General features: G+C 42.7%; 1 protein-coding gene and 1 pseudogene across 3 annotated transcripts; both read left to right on the top strand.

Moving 5' to 3' along the window:
• The first annotated feature begins 2,878 nt into the window (after positions 1 to 2,878).
• Positions 2,879 to 17,478, top strand: part of LOC132883234 (uncharacterized) — a 114,186-nt pseudogene continuing 99,586 nt past the window's right edge.
• Positions 3,901 to 17,057, top strand: LOC132883229 (uncharacterized). 3 transcript variants are annotated; one of them, XM_060916586.1, is made up of 3 exons: positions 3,901 to 3,990; positions 14,903 to 15,256; positions 15,761 to 17,057. In XM_060916586.1, exons 2-3 carry the CDS (start codon positions 14,975 to 14,977, stop codon positions 16,190 to 16,192), a joined length of 714 nt encoding a protein of 237 aa, XP_060772569.1. In that variant the 5' UTR covers positions 3,901 to 3,990; positions 14,903 to 14,974; the 3' UTR covers positions 16,193 to 17,057. The 3 variants fall into 3 exon arrangements, with proteins under 3 accessions (XP_060772569.1, XP_060772568.1, XP_060772567.1); XM_060916585.1 differs by having other exon boundaries at positions 10,661 to 15,256; XM_060916584.1 differs by lacking the exon at positions 3,901 to 3,990 and having other exon boundaries at positions 7,360 to 15,256.

Below are 17,478 nucleotides of genomic sequence, written 5' to 3'. Positions count from 1 at the left end.
CTCGCATACGAGCCCCAACCCTGGGCCGGAATCCAGGGTGGGGCCCTGGCTGTGCCATACCAGGCGACGTCATGGTCCTTGATTGATTATTCTCCATAAGGGTTTTGGTGAACTGCTCTTGGTCTGGCCTGTCACCTAGGACCTGTCTGCCTTGGGAGACCGTAACAGGGGCGTAATGCCCCCAACAACATAGCTCCTAGGATCATTCAAGCACACAAACCCCTCCAGCACAATAAGGTGGCAGTTCTAGGAAGGGTGGCTTTGGGATTTATCAGGAATTGTATGTATTTTCTTTGTAAAATATGAAGTTATTTTTGAGTAAATTTGTAAGATGCAATTTCTATAACAAATGGGATACAACATTGATTGATTCTTTATTGTCATTGCACATTACTATACAACAAAACACTGTTTGAGGGCTCAGATCACAGCAGCATATCAATAAATAACACACACACACACACACACACACAACCTCTTAAAAGCAGCATGGCATATAAGCAGTCGTATAAATTGTAGTATGTAATTATTTAATGTGGCCAAACACAGTAAGGTGCAGAGTGTGAGTCCAAGTCCAGATCAAGCCTCCAGCAGAGCTTTTACAGCCCTGGGGAAGAAGCTATTTTGGTGTCTTGCTGTTTGTGACTTTATGACCCTAAACCTTCCAGAGGGAAGGGTGTCAAAAAGACATTGTCTGGGGTGAGTGCAGTCAGTCCTAATCTTTGTGGCTCTGTTTCTCAGCCTGGCAGAGTAGATCTGTTCCAGGGATTGGAGAGTGGTACCAATGATTTTAGATGCAGTCCTGATGATCCACTACAGATCTTTCCTCTCTTCTGAGGTGGAGCTGGAGAACCACACTAGGGTATTTAAGTATTATTTAGATAGCCAGACTCACACTCTATTTCGGTAGGTGGTGGTAATGCTTCCAAAAGTTGTTTGCCAACTGCCATTAAAAAGGAGGAAGAAGAAGGTTGGGATCATGGACATATAAACATAGACGCCGCCTTCTGCGTAGAATCATATGTTTGTTTTTTTTCTATTTAAGAATTCATATTGTAATAGTAAATGATAGGTAACAGTAATTTATTATTCTTTAAATGAGAAATATGATGTTAGGTCTTATTTACTCAGCACTGTGTATTCAGAATTTTTGTTATCTGCAAAACTTATTCCTGTCATGCTCCGCCCCGGACATCCACTCCAGAGCTTACGGATCTCCCACATCAGCGCCGATCGAAATTTGGGATGGGAATTCGATCCTGCCTGCTTCCCCGTTCAGCGAGCGCTCACCTGGATTCACTCATAGACATATAAACGTAGACGTTGCATTCTGCATAGACTCATATGTCATCCTCGCCGCCATATTGGATGTGGCAAAGTGGAGATTCTTCAACCGTCTCTGGTATAGCGTCTAGACAGTAGCCGAGAATAAAGATGCCTCATTCATGTGCTGCGTTTAACTGTACCAACAGGTTTACCGTCCAAATGAGATCACATGGGATTACCTTTCACAGGTGAGACTGGAAAAAAATACTTTTCATTGTATTTGGTCATTATAACGTAATTTTACAAACAGATTTTTCTGACTTTGTGGCTAATATGAAGTCTCGCGCATAATAGCCACTCAGTGAAACCTGTCTCCAAACAACGAAGTATTTCCTTTGTAACTACGCTGATTGTTGTTAGTTGCTTATCTAACTTTTCACATACTATGTAGGTTTCCCAAAAATAAAGACATGAAAAAGCAGTGGGAGACAGCTGTGCGACAGGAAGGGTTTTCTGCTACTCCGTCATCCATGCTCTGCAGTGAACACTTCAGAACGGAGGATTTTGACAGAACAGGTCAGACAGTCAGGATCAGAGAGGGAGCTGTTCCTTCAGTCTTCAGTTTCCCAGCTCATCTCCACCGGGTAGGTGTATAGTTATAAGCAGTGAGAATTAGATAATACAGTGCCACACTATGATGAACGTTTTTGAACGTATGATGAATGTTTTTAACCTTTCTGAATGTGAAGGAATCAGTGATGTATTTTGTTTTGGTATGACGCTTCAGCAGCGTAAGCACAGCACATTATTCTACACGATCCCCGCTGAGCTCCAAAACATGCCTTGATGTGTAGATGTGTAGATATCGTTAGTAGCCTACGATAGTAGCAGCGGAATTAAAAAAAAAAAAAAACAAGTTTCTGATAGCTTGATTCCGGTATAGGCCTGCTGCATGTTGAGGAAATTTAGGTCACACCTCCCACGGAATATTGAAGGGTATTTCGCACACTATTTATAACCATCACATTAAAAGCTGTGTTGTTTTGATGCCTTTTTGTTTCCCAGATATATACGTGCTTGTCTTAATGGGTGAATAAAAGGCATCAAGTTAAATATTATTGTAGAAAGGGGCTTTATGAAGTTCAGTCCATTTACTTGCATTGGTTTATGGGGAAGATTTGCCACATCCAATATGGCGAACACTCTGACGTATCCCAGCAACTGGCCACCAGCTCAATGCGGCGGCGTTTATATGTCTATGGTTGGGATAAGCGTCCTCCAGTCAGTTCATTACTGGAATAGACTCAGGGAGAAATCTAGCATCTGCCCTGCAAGCTCGATTTCTACGGATTGTTATGAATTTGCTACTGAGCAGGTAAGGAGCCAGCCTTTTATCAAGCAGTGTATGCAATGGGCCAAAGACTGTAATCTACTTGAAATGGTCCCAGTGAAGAGCTCTTATTGGGGCTCAATCCCGGTTTGGCTGCTTCCCTCATTTCTAGTTGATTTTAGGTTGCATGAATATAAACACAATGATGAGGTGGAATTTTGTAGTGAGTCCGCAGTAGAGTATATTCGGCTTAACTGGAACTCATCTCTGCAAATATACACAGACGGATCCAAAGACCCAGATTCAGGGAAGGTAAGCTGTGCTTTTTACATCCCACAGCTAAATGTCCGAAATGGGTACAGGCTCAGTGACAACATTGCTGTCTTCACGGCAGAATCTGTGGCCATTATAAAAGCCCTGCAGTGGGTAATGGAAGTGAGACCTAACAGTGTAGTGATATGCTCTGACTCTTCTTCAGTCCTGCAGTGCTTAAGAGTCCATTCTTCAAACGCTAGGCCTGATCTAATTATGGACATTCTGATGAGTGTGAATGAGTTACATAAATTGGGTTGTGAAGTATCTTTTCTATGGGTTCCTGCCCATATAGGCATTGAAGGGAATGAGGAGGCAGACAAACTTGCAAAAGAATCCTTAAAAAAAGACTCAATTTCTGCCCCAATTAGACCAGGGAGAACAGAATTAAGGAGTAAGTTGATGGAGGGGGTTATTCGAACGTGGCAATACCAATGGGATAGGGATGTAAAGGGTAGGCATTTGTATGCAATCCAACCGTCAGTCTGCTCACAAAGCATTATATCTGGGAATAGGTCTGAGCAAGTCGTATTGTCCCGTCTCAGATTGGGGCACTGTGCCTTAAATTCAAATTTACATCTGATTCATAAACATAGGGATGGATTATGCGATGTTTGCAAAGTTCCTGAGACAGTTTTCCACAGTTTATTAGAATGCAAGATGTATAGTGAGTACAGGCATACACTGATAACTGACCTATTCAGCTTGGGTGTTACCACTATTACCCTCCCTGCTCTGCTGCAAGTGAAGGATCCAAAAGTAACTTCATGCCTAATTAGATTTTTAAAATCCTCTGGCCTTTTTGCCAGAATATGAGACTGATGGTCTAGTAGTGGACATAATTATCCTGTAGGTGGCGGTAATACACCGAGTAGTGTCTAATCCGCCATTTCACTTAGAAGAAGAAGAAGCGTCCTCCAGTCCAGGTGGTGGCGGTAACGCGTCCAGTAGCTGCTTCTCCAACCGCCAGAAAACACTGGAGAAGAAAAAAAACTGCTGCTCGTCTGAGCCGCTTTAGCCCCTCGAGTTATAAAAATAAAAACACGTTATTGTGTCTGGCTCTGAGGATTTAAAATCCTGAGGTAAGTTAAACTGAAGGTGTGTGGTCGAATCCCAAATATCTCCACTTTATAGTTTTAGGAACTACGTTTAGTATGAAATAATGCCTTGTGCACCCTAGATAGTGCACTATTTATCCAAGGAGAGAGTTGTAGTTTGGCTAACCTGTTTAGTTGTATATTGAAAGTATTTAAATCTTCACTTCAAGTTTTTTTTCCATCACGGGTTGTTTTTTTTTCTCTTTCTCTAAATTGCGACTTCCTCGCAATTCCAACTTTTTATTTCTCAAAATTTCAACTTGATTTCTCACAGCCTTTTTTTCCTCGGGGTTTTTATTTTTTATTATTATTATTAAGCTAATCAGGCAGAATGACCCCCTCTGCAGTGTGTTGAGCAGAAAGCTTTACACATTGAAAATGGATGAAATCATAGGGGACTGTTTTAGGCATGGTTTCCCGAACCGGGAGGTCTTGTTGTTGGAAGAATCGTATGGTGTTGAGCTCGAAGCCTCTGATCCCTGGAGAGAGAGAACTGTGTCTAATGCCGCTTTTCCACTACAAACGCGGCTGAGCCGAGCCGTGCCGTGCCGAGTCGAGCTGAGCGGGGCTGTTGGAGTTGCATTTCGACTACAACCGCGCTGAACCGTGCTGGCTGGAAGTGGGTGGACACATTGGGTGGAGTTAGCGAAAGTGGGTGGACGTCAGGTGATGTCGTTAAGCAGCGCAAACAGTGACATCAGTGACAGTGGCGGAACAAGTCAGAGCCGGGCCGGGGGCGGGGCAAATGACCGGGCCCTTTATTAAAGCTTATCATAACATCATTTTAGGCTACAAAATGTCCGCAACTGCGGTGTTTACCAATTTCAACACTACCGGGTGCAACTATATGTTATGTAGTACATCAAGTCCTTCAAACGAACATGTAACTCAGAAACAAAAAACATTAGGATACTGTACATGGCTCATAATAAAACATCAATAGCGCACATTATTTGAAGGGCATACGAATGAGCGCTCAGAGGTTGCAACGGTGACAGGAGTCAGAAATAAAAGGAGGGCGGTGCAAACCTCACTGAATGCACTGTGTTTACCAATTTCAACACTCCGGGGTGTACATTAAGTTCTTCAAACGAACATGTAACTCAGAAACAAAAAAACATTAGGCGACATACTGTACATGGCTCATAATAAAACATCAATAGCCTACTGCGCGCATTATTTGAAGGGCATACGGCGAGCCTTGCGCTCCGCGAACTCGTCCACGATGCTCTGTATGTCACTGATTCAGTGAGCTTTTAAGCGGTAGTCTCACGACCCGGATAGTAAACAATAAACATGGAGGACATGGAGTCGTTAGTGTTGCTGGTCTTGGTGCTGTGGCTTGTTGTCACCTACAACGCCAACAGATACTGGCAAGAGCGTATAGATGAGGCGAGGCGCATAAGGCTTCAGAAATTCTCGTAATTCGTAATTATTCTTCTTCCGGGTTTGCGGTGTTTACAGATCCCAGCGCGCTCGCGGGGCGTGTGTGGGCATGTGAGGACACGCCTCCTCACCAATCAGTGCACAGGGGAGTGTCTGCTCACGCCCCCAACCTCAGTCGGCACGGTTTGGCTCGCTTCAGCCCCACTCCAAAACGGTGCGAGTTTTAGGGGCTAAGCAGGGCTGAAACGAGCTGAGTCGTGCTGGTTTTTGGTAGTCGAAACGCGAGCCGTGTCGGGCTGAAGTGAGCTGAAGTGAGCTGAAAAAGGGTAGTGGAAAAGGGCCATAACAGTTAGCTCTGGCAGCAATGAAACCTCTTACTTTAACTCAGGGCTAAAGGCCATGAGCAAGATCAATGTAATTCTCCTATTTTATATTAATCTTTTGTCAAATATCTGTCACATTTTGCATTTTGTGCAATTTTTTTTTTTTTTTACCTTGCACAATACCAGAAAAATTCAGTTGAAATCAAGCCATTAGAGGCGAATTCGTCCGCCTCTGAAAAAAACTTGGCATTTGGATTTCCCGGCAAACATTGATTTTCGTGACGTTGCGTGCGGGACGCCGCCCTCTGAATCCTACGTCAGTGCTGGTTTGTTTGAGAAAACGACCTGGTGGTTTTCTGCAAATTTCTTCAATGTTATCGCGTAATTATTAAAATGGTTAACAGATGTATCGTAGGAGGCTGTAGCAACACCAATCATGATGGGATTAGTACTCATCGTTTCCCAAAAGCCCGGACGATGAGAGAGAAATGGGAGCGCTTTGTGCGAGGCACCCGGAAAAAGGTGAGGACCAAAGCAGAGCCGAGAAAAAGACCAAGAAAATCGGCAATTCACAAGTCGACTGTTGCCAGGGTAAGAAATAAGAGAGACTATAGAGTAGACCCCGAAGCCGTTTGTTTTCAGGATAATGGCTGGCTGATGAAATTATTGGCTGGCTAGCTGACTCAGCCAAAACCTTAATGGCTGCTGCAGCCACCAAAATGTTTATGGCTACAAATGGCTGATACTGGACGTCACTGTGTGGCATATATCCGGGCGAACGGATCAAACAAATGGGGGGAATAAATAGCAAATTACCACAGGTCCCCTGGTCTCTTACTTCATTGTAAATATAAATCTAGCAAGATTGTAGTTCAATGCTAATAATAAGCTAATCTGGATTGTTCGAGGAAGGCATCTAGCGATCTACTCTCACTAGCAATGACCAGTGAAGGACTGGCAGCTATCTTACTACGATGAAAGTAGAGTGGTGGAGTACTTTTTTTTTATCAATCTCGAAGTATGTGAAACAAACAAACAAAAAAAAAATACCTTTACACTTTCCCTCAGCAGCGGCAAAGAATGCAGCCATCTCGTCGATATCGGAGTCGATTGATGCTCTGGGTGGGTTCCCGGGTTCCCCAGTGTATCGTGGTAACGGTGTGAGGGGCGGGAAGCCAGACAGGTAGTCACAACGGCAAGCTTGTGGTGGCTCTCTGTGCTGTGATATCAGTTCTAAATCTCTACAGCGTATGCCTATACGTCTCTATTGTGTTACTACTAGTGTGTACAGTTGATCATGTTTGTGTCACTTTTCTTGTAGCTCATGATGTGGATAAACCCATTATTTGATGTACACAATTCTTAGTGGCTCAGCCAAATTTTATTAGATAGCGGCTCAAATTGGCTTACAAAATTATTGGCTGGCGGCGGCTCAAATTCTAAATGGCGGTTTTAGCGGCGCCTGGCGGCGGCTTCGGGGTCTACGAGGGCTTTCGCGTGACGTCACCGCTTCGCGAGATTTTGTTAGGGCGCCATATTGGAAGACCAAGTACACATCTATGTAAGTACATACATACATAAAACAAACTACACCTGAAATGTAGCAGCAAATTTTCTCTTATTAACATGTTAAGTGTTTTTTTTTTTTTTTTACTACATTAACAGTTGTTCCATTCTATGAAAGACCTGTTCAGAATTTGTTCATTTATATTTCATATAATAATCGGTGCAGATTAAATGAAATTCTCCACTATCATGTTAAAAAAAAATTATAGCACTTGACCACTATTGCAATCTGTATTCATGCTGTTATGGATTTTTTTTTAATTTCATAATTTATTTTTAATTTACTACTTATCTCTTTTTTTTATTTATTTATATATATTTGAATTATTTGGACATGGGGGAAAAACTATATTTAAAATCCAAAGAGGGATGGAGGGAGGAAAATTAAAACAAGAAAGAAATGAAATACATAACATAAATGTGATAAAATTAAGGATGTTTTTATTCAGTAAACATTTAAAAAAAATGTTCTACAACACTCTAGCCTAGTGACTTACCAGTAACAAAATGGTCTGAACATATTCTGTACTGTTGTAGACGAGAAGTATTCAGATCCGCTCTGCATAAAGCAGCTAAATACTCTGTCTCCTGGCAGAAAGCTCCTTGGTTTGCTTGTGTCTCAATCACAGCTGGTATTCTGTAGAAAGACTTCTTTTCACCTTTCCTATTAGCTTTGTTAGAACACCCTAACACAGCACAAAAGTTTACCATTGTAGGTTTTTGATGATCCAAGTGCCTCGTGGGTTCAAATACCGCGCGCTGCCGTTATTTCCCCCTAATCACAAGTTTGTTGGTCTTCCAATATGGCGCAGGGTTTGTTTACTTCCGGTTTCAGGTGACGTCAGTGAAAGGGGTCTATACTCTAAATTAGGTGTTCCTGTGTTTGTGTGGTACACGGATAATGTTATTTATTGACGCACACGAAAGTGCTGGGCGATAATACGCTTACTTAGATTAGATAGAACTTCATTGATCCCTTTGGGAGGGTTCCCTCAGGGAAATTAAAAAGATACAGTCCACAGCCTGGTAAAAAGCAGCCAAAGTAGAGTCCAAAGTAGCATGGTTAAAGTCCCCAGAATTGATGATAAATGCCTGAGGGTGCTGTGTCTGCCACCTTGCTATGACAGAGTGAATCCCCTCACATGCTGCGTCTGCCCTCGGAGGGATGTAAACACAGATGGTGATGCTAGCGGCTCCAAGTCCGGGCAACATAAGACTGTTTTTACGGAGAAATGTCCCGGGTTACACCAGCGGTTGTTCACGTGGATGATGAGTCCCCCACCTTTGCCTTTCCCGCATGCTTTAATGTCTCTGTTGGCTCTCACAGCAGTGAATCCCCGCAGGTCCACGTTAGCATCCAGTACAAGGTGTGTTAGCCATGTCTCCGTAAAAATAAATAAGCTGCTCTCCCGGTAAATCCGCTGGTTGTTCAGTGCGGATAGCTTGTCGACCTTATTCGGCAGCGAGTTCACATTCCCCATGATGATGGAGGGAATGGATGGTTTATAGCGCCACCGGTTGTCCGCTAGCCTAGCCTTTAGCTTAGCCCCAGCTTTGCAGCCCCTGGGTTTCCTCCTCAGCTCCGCCAGGAGGGGGTGTCGTATCCCGGCTCGTCCCATTGTTTTCAGGACCAGCAGCTCCTCTATCGAATAAGCGAGAAAACTGGCTCCTGGTTGTGTGTTAAAGTTAAAAATATCCATGGGATATGAAGAAAAACACACTGTCTTTGTAAGAAGAGCAGAAAAGTCAAAACATGGAAAAAAAGAGGTTTAAAGAGCTAAAAACTACAGAGCTACTGGAGAGGCAGCCATCTCACACAGCACCCAAGGTCACATTTTCTTTACATTTTACTTCACATGTATCAAGGGATATCCAGCGTGTCAGGGCTTGAGATCTTGGGACCTGTCAAACACATTAAATGTATATCAGGCCTTTAGATTACACTAATTTGGGCATATCAAAGGAGCGAAGCGACTGCGCGAATGAGCGTAGCGATAAATACATAAAACAAAAATCTCCTTAGTATGAGTCTCATAAAGAACATTGAATATTTGGCACAACAAGATGATTATATCATATCATGGTCACGTGATGTTTTGGTTGGCAAGAGGCTATTTATAAATGGCCGATCGGAGTTATCGGGTCATAAATCATGGTAGTGTGTTATCGGCTGTACATACGGATTTGATAAGAATGATCCCAAGAGCTTTTACCGTATTCCAAAAAAACCTGAAGCTCGCTGAAAGCTTTGGAAGTGGGAACCTACTGACAATGACCGTGTTTGCTTTCGACACTTTATATCTGGTAAGACACATGACTTTTTTATTTTTTTTGTTTTGCAGTTTAATATTATGATGCAGGCCTAGAAATTCATATATTTTTTTCACAAGCCAGCCGGACTAGTTACCTTCCAAAGTAACTAGCCAAACAGAAAATCAACTAGCCAAAATTTGTGCATGTATGAATTTTATTCATAATTACTCATTCACTTATTAACTTATTTTTATTGTGATAACCTTTGACTAATATATTAATTATTTTGTTTACCTTTTTCATGGGTGTGTTCTACCCTCGGAAAACACGACAAAGAGTTTCGTAGATGGTAGCTGTCTGGCCAGCCTCGTGTTTTTTTTTTTTAAAGTAAGTTGTCTTCATGCCTTCCTTTGACAGGTACCGGACTATGAAGATGTTGTGTTTCTCCATAGTCCTATCTGTCGACTCGTCAAGGCCAACTCCGATAAAGGGGCTCTTCTGGAGTTCTTTGATGAGACTAGTAACGAGCACTTGCAATGTAAAAATGAATACAAAAATCTTATGGGTTGTATATCTAATATACTTTTTTATAGGATTCTTCTAGTCAGCTGAGTTGTTCATTGTCCACCTATTGTCAGAATAAACCACCTATAAAACCTAAAAAGCCCCAAAACAATAGGTTAGTAATAAATTGGATAACATCAAACTAACCTTATCCAAGGAAGCAAAGTTGAATACCGTTGGTGATTCTTTCGTGCAGTTTCCACCCCTCCTTAGGTTGATGTCCTGCACTCCATGGTTTTGCTGAAATTTTAGGAAGGATGGATATTTCCTGAAAGAAGAAAATGCATTTTCTTCTAAGCAATGAGCACAAAATAAACAATGAGCACATACCCATACTGAGAGCAGTGGGCAGCAATGCTACAGCACCCAGAGAGCAATTAGGGGTTGGGTGCCTTGCTGAAGATGGCACCTGTGTGTTTGGCTGGCCATCTCCCTCTGTTGAGTGTGTTGCTGTTTTTCTCAAGTCTGTTGTTTGTTATATGGAGTATCTCACCGCTGCAGGTGTATGATCGCCTGACACTTCTTAATATTCATGAGTCTTTGGAAAAACTGTTGATCTGCAGCTCTGATGGACATTCAAAGATGCCTTCACCTTTTCTGGTGTTCATATCTCCACATCTACGGCATCTTTCCTACTGGCTACCTCGCAGCAGTCGCTGCAGAAGACGGGGAAAGCGAGGAGGAGTTCTCATTAAACTTAAATCTTACCTGGCTTCTTCTCGTCACGATCCCCGTCGTTTATTAGCCGGATCCTCCATGGACTACAGGGGCTACGATCTGCAGAGTTCCACGGAGTACAGGTATCTGTGGCTCCGACCGGTTCTCCATGATACCGGGGTGCTGCTCCCATGTTGTCGGCTAGTGCGGACCTGTCAGCGGGGTTGTGTGCTGGGGAATCTTCGCTCGCTCACCTGCTCCTCTCACCAGTCTGGCTGTTGCTCAGCTCGTACTGCGCTGATTAACACCAGATCTCTCACAAATAAGACATTTATTCTGAATGACTTCTTTACAACACATGATCTGGATTTTCTCTTGCTGACAGAGACCTGGTTGAAACCAGGTGAGAACAGTGCCTTTTCGGAGCTCCTCCCTCCTGGCTGTTCTTTTTTTCAGCACCCCGCGAGCTGCTGGTCGTGGCGACGGTCTGGCTGCGATATTTAAAGGACATGGGACATGAAACATAAATGCACGCTATATCAGTTTCTTTCCATTAAAAATATGAAATAATTGCATCAACAAATACAAAATTATCTATTAAATTCAGCAAAATCGTTATATTCGTGATGATTATATGGCATTTCTGCTCGAGCGCCGATATGCATATTTTACAACCGGAAGAGCCGCTGTCACGTGATCATACGTCACAAAAACTTTCAGGTACAGCACAAACGGGTAGATGAATATGGAGAAGTGTGAATCGTGATGACGAATGCGACAAAATAGTTTTTGTGTCTTGGATGACAAGAAAATTTTGTTTTTAGAGTGTTTAACGTACATTGAACATCATGGTGTATTGCGACCTCCCAGTCAGTCAGACGCGCTGTTACTCCTGTTAGCAATGTAGCTAGGCTCAGCATGGCCAATGGTATTTTTTGGGGCTGTAGTTAGATGCGACCAAACTCTTCCACGTTTTTCCTGTTTACATAGGTTTATATGACCAGTGACATGAAACAAAGTTCAGTTACACAAATTGAAACGTGGCGATTTTCTATGCTATGGAAAGTCTGCACTATAATGACAGGCATACTAACACCTTCTGCGCGCTTCGACAGCGCATTGATACCTTCACTCGGAGTTGTACCGTTTATTTTTTAGACAGGGCGGACGGACCAGGGCAGTCGCCCGCCTGGCCGTGCCCGACGAGGAGCGCTCTCGGCCGGTTTGGGAGGCAGACGGCAGCCCCTCCTGGAAGTGTGGTTTTACCATGGGCCTCATGCAGTAAGGATTAGTATTATAATTTTGGGTGTATCAGTTATTGATCATCATAATTCTGACTCGTTTCGCCATTTTGAATGTTTTCATCTCGGACTCTGGAAGCATTGTATCTCAATCAATCTCGAAAAATATCAGCAAAAAAAAAAACTAGCTTGCAACGGACTTTAGCTAGATCTATGATGAACTTTCAATGTATGATACAAAAATAATACTTCTTTCAACAGATCATTAGCCTTTGAGCAGAATTGTTTTTAACTTACCAGGATGTGTTATCGAGCCGACCGCTTTCAGTTTCATGGGGATTGAATGAACTCTCACTCTCAGAATCATCTGACCCGTCAGAGTAAAGACAAGATCTATGTTCATGTGAATTTCCAGCTATCGGTTCGAATTGATAGGGTCTAACTTCACATCTCTGTGAAACATCGGGAATGTCACTGTCGATGGTGTCCATTTCGGTAACCTGTTTATATTAGATACCCAAGCGCTGGCTCCTTGAAAAGTTTTTGTGACGTTACGGGTCACGTGACCGCTTAGCTAATTAACGAATCATTGTTTTACGCTGATGTATAAAAAAGTTGAATAATGTGATGATTTTCACATTTTTGATGCCCTGCAGTGATTTAGATGGCATTTCTTATGTCCTTTATACATAATTATACCCAGAAAAAAATCCATGTCCCATGTCCTTTAAGGAGAGTTTCAGATGCCGAATGTTAACCGCTTAAAATTATTCCAGCTTTGAACTGCAGTTGTTTGTGATCGCCCTTGCCTGCCCCGTGCTGTGTGCCACAGTCTATCGTCCTCCCAAATTTAATAAGGACTTTATTCAAGAGTTGTGAGTTTTTGTCTGATTTTATTGTAAAGTTTGATAAACTATTGATTTGTGGGGACTTTAATATTCATGTTTGTTGTGCAGCAAGTCAACTGGCTAATGAGTTTAAAGGCCTTTTGGATTCCTTTGGTATCACCCAGTCTCTTAATGCACCAACACATGAGCATGGGCGCACTCTCGATCTTATTTCTCACGGGCTTTCAGTTTCCCTCAGGGAAATAGTGGACACTGCCATTTCGGATCACCTCCCCATTGTTTTTGATTTTGCTGCCCCACCCCCACCCCCCACCTGCCAATAAGCCTGTTTCCCCAGCTCGTAGATGCCGTATCCTTACTTCGTCGACGGCTGGAGAGTTTGCTGTTGCCTTTAGGGACCCTCAGCTGCATGCTGACAGTGGGCTGGTTCCTTCCCTTTGCCCAGAGAGTCTACTCTCCACTTTCCATTCTACTTGTTCTGCGATTCTGGATTCTGTTGCCCCTTTTTGGCAAAAAAGCATCAAAACCAAGACAGATCCCTGGTTGAATGACCACACCCGTCTGCTTAGGCAACAATGTAGACAGGCTGAACGGCCGTGGAAAAAGGACAAACTGCATGGATTGGTTAAGGGACAGTTTCGCTGCTTACCAGAGATCGCTGAAGGAGGCCAAGTCCAAATATCTGTCTTCCATTATAGCCAATAGCTCTCATCCTCCAAGACTGCTATTTAATACTATATAGATAGTTTTCACTGATGTCACGTCATTCTGGGGAACGCCCCCCCAGCCGCCATCTTGCGGGGCAAACAAAACGGACCATCGCCACTACCGGCTACGTTATCTCGGATGAATTTATGAAGTTATATAGTCAGCTTTCTAAAATAAGGCAAGGCAAGTTTATTTATATAGCGAATTTCATGCACAGTAGCAGTTCAATGTGCTTTACAGAAGTAAAAGCAAAACAGTAAACAATAGAAAATAAAATTACATAAAATAAATGGGGAAGAAAAATAAGAATTAAACAATAGTAGAAATAAAATAATAAAATGAAGTAAAAATTCAGTTTAAAAAAAAAGCAGAATAAAATAGAATAAGGCGGCACGGTGGTGTAGTGGTTAGCGCTGTCGCCTCACAGCAAGAAGGTCCTGGGTTCGAGCCCCGGGGCTGGCGAGGGCCTTTCTGTGTGGAGTTTGCATGTTCTCCCCGTGTCCGCGTGGGTTTCCTCCGGGTGCTCCGGTTTCCCCCACAGTCCAAAGACATGCAGGTTAGGTTAACTGGTGACTCTAAATTGACCATAGGTGTGAATGTGAGTGTGAATGATTGTCTGTGTCTATGTGTCAGCCCTGTGATGACCTGGCGACTTGTCCAGGGTGTACCCCGCCTTTCGCCCATAGTCAGCTGGGATAGGCTCCAGCTTGCCTGCGACCCTGTAGAAGGATAAAGCGGCTAGAGATAATGAGATGAGATAATGAGATGAAAATAGAATAAAAGTTAAGTTTAAAACATGCAGAGACTGTAAAAGTTAAAGTTTAAAACATGTAAAGATGACTATTAATCAGTTAGCAGAAAGCATCTGAAAACAGCTTGGTCTTTAGTCTAGATTTGAAGCTGCCAACAGCAGGAGCATTTTTAATGTCCTCTGGTACGCTGTTTACACATACCCGGGTATTTTTAAAAACGCATATTTTCTAAACTCCGTTTTCCAAAATAACTTCGTGCACACAGCTGCGGTTTTTTTTTTAATTACGTTTATATTGATCCGCATAAATGCGCTATCGAGCTTTTAAACTACGCCAAGACTGTCGGTGGCAGTGTTAGAAGAATGACAGTTCCACACAAGCCAGTCAGAAGCCTCATCGAGAACCGCCGACACGAATGTCTTCTTGTTCCTTTCAAAGAAGAAAACATGGCACCAGGGTCGTTTGGTTGGACTGACAGCGAAGTGGAGTTACTTCTTAAAGTTGCGCAGGACTACAAGGCTACTAAAGCACAACAAAATATTGATTGGGAGTCCTGTAAAGCGAAATACTCTAACATTTTGTCGTTATTTTTGGACAAGTACCCACCGGAGACCAACGAGGCTTTTCCACATGCTAAGGGGGACATAACACAAGCAAGTCTCGCAACAAAAATGAAGGCTATCAGGGGGAAGTATAAAAACGCCATTGACACGGGACGCAGAAGTGGCCATGGACGAGTGGTGTTCCTCTACTTGGAACTCTGCGAGGAGATTTGGGGTGGTTCCCCATCCACCACAACCCTCCACAACGGCCTTGAGACACGCGATATGGAGGATACCGCCGCTGCTTCCTCCGCCTGTTCCTCTGCATCGGTGTCGTTGGAGGAGTCAGCGACAGATGACGAGAGTCTCGACATCACTCCCGCAGCGAAGCAGAGGAGAGACCAACTTGAGGTATGCATTTTTTGTCATGTAATTGTGCTCAGTCAGTATTCCAGTAGCAACAGGAGCAATGACTGTACTATTGCTGGTGGCTCGTCACACCCCCACCCAGCGCGCACACACGCACGTCTTGTGACATATTTACCATTCTCCCATAGGCTACATTTAGGTGCAGCGCAAGTTAGTGTACAGGACAGTAGGCTAGCAGTGGCAGAAGTCAGCAGCAAAAGTACAGCGCAGTATTTGCGTCCAATACCTCTCATGTCTTCTTTATTTCAATGAAGAAATACTTCATCAGACTAATTAATAATGAAATGTTGAAGCTGAAGTTGCTGTTCTTGTATTAGAACACTGACATTGCGGCCGTTATCCCTGACAAAGTACTGTTAAAACAAAGAAATTACAACAGTAGACTGAGAGAACATGGCAAAGTATATCAAATGTGATTATATTTGAAGATGTTTACATCTGCAAATGAGCATGCTTTAATACATTTTCTTTGGGTACTCTGTACAGGCGACACTGAAGGGACACCGGCATGACCGTCTAAAACGAAAGCTGCCTGCCGAGGCCCACAATGCTGCTGAGGACAGAAATCTCAAGAAAAAGCTTGTTGACATCATTGAGACTGCTGAAAACAGGGCAGCTGAGAATATGTCCAAAATGGCTGATACCCTGGATAGGCTAACAGCCACGATTACCTATGGCTTTGCTTTCCTGCGACAAGTTGTGCAGCCACTACCACCTCCACCACCACCATATTACAGTTTCCCATTTCAGGGAAGAGATCCCTTTGGGCAAGCTTATGCACACACGCCACCACCACACCCAAACTCCTATGGGAACACACCAACCAATGTAGTGCCACTCAGCACAGTCAATGTCACTGATTTGGCAGACACACATGATGAGGGCAGGCAGGATGCAATTTCTTATGCAAGCCCTTAATGAGAAGGATTAGCAACATTGTTCACTTGTTGGTTGAGCACTTAGTCTGTTTACAGTAACATTGCAACTCGTATCTTTATACCAAGACTTAGGGTCTTCATAAGGGAGCCTTAAGGGTTTTTTTGTTTGTTTCTCTCAGGTATATTTTGTTTGTACAGCAGTAGCCTACTGAGGTGGCACCTTACTACTTGTACTACTTTTTTCAGGTAGTGAATGTCCTAAGTTCCTAATTGAATTCCTAAGTTTATTTCAAATACCTTTATTATTGAACAATTTGCACTACAGATGTTATGTTTGCACTGCTGCTTTTTCATTTTGTGCACTACTTTCTATGGGTCTATGACAGGCCATATTTTGTTTACATTTCTCAGGTTTTTTTTTTTTTTTCGTTTGAACAGCAGTAGCCTCCTGAGGTGGTACCTTGTGTACACTACTTTTTCATGTTGTGAATTCCGAACTTTACTAAGTTCCTGTGTTTACTGTATTTACTATTTACAAAGTTCAGTTCAAATACACAGCCTGGCCAAGAAAAGGCCACACACGCTAATATGTTGTTGGACGTCCTTTAGCTTTGTTTACAGCACACATTTGGTATTGCACATGTTTATTGAAACAATGCAACACCAAATGTGCGGCGTAATCAAAGCCAAATGTAGTCCCACATCATATTAGTGTGTATAACCTTTTTTTTTTTAAGTCGTGACTTTTTTTGGGGCCATGCTGTGTACCTTCATTATCTAAGAATTTGTACTACAGATGTGTATTTGCACTGCTGCTTTTTCATTTTGTGAATGTTGTGCACTACTTTATGGGTCTGTGATAAGCCATTACTGAAGTCATATCAGTAAAATGTTTTGGGGAAAAATTGTGTCTGTGATTCTTTAATGATTATATTCAGACAGTTTTACAAAATGTTCACATACAGTATGACTAACATGTAAAGAACAGAAAACTATTGGACAATGTTTATTCTCTTGAATGTCCTATTACAGAAAACATTGTGTCTGATCAGAACAGAACTGGGTGAAATGCATGCACACTTATTAGTAATTGTGTGGCACATAAAAACAAAAACATTGATCACATGTCACTGTTACCCTGGCCTCCAACATAGTTGAAAAAGAGAAGTGTTGCATACAAACAACAAATATGTAAACAAGAAGTATTTACCACGTAAATGAAAACATTTAAACAGTGTAGGCTATTAAACTCTTAACGTCTCTTCAAGGGTCAAGAAACTTTGTCAGGACTCTCCTGACCCTCTTCCCTTCAGCTAACATTCCCTC

Source organism: Neoarius graeffei, chromosome 3 (assembly GCF_027579695.1).
Source record: "Neoarius graeffei isolate fNeoGra1 chromosome 3, fNeoGra1.pri, whole genome shotgun sequence".
NCBI lineage: Eukaryota > Metazoa > Chordata > Actinopteri > Siluriformes > Ariidae > Neoarius > Neoarius graeffei.
This window is presented reverse-complemented; position numbering and strand designations above follow the sequence as displayed.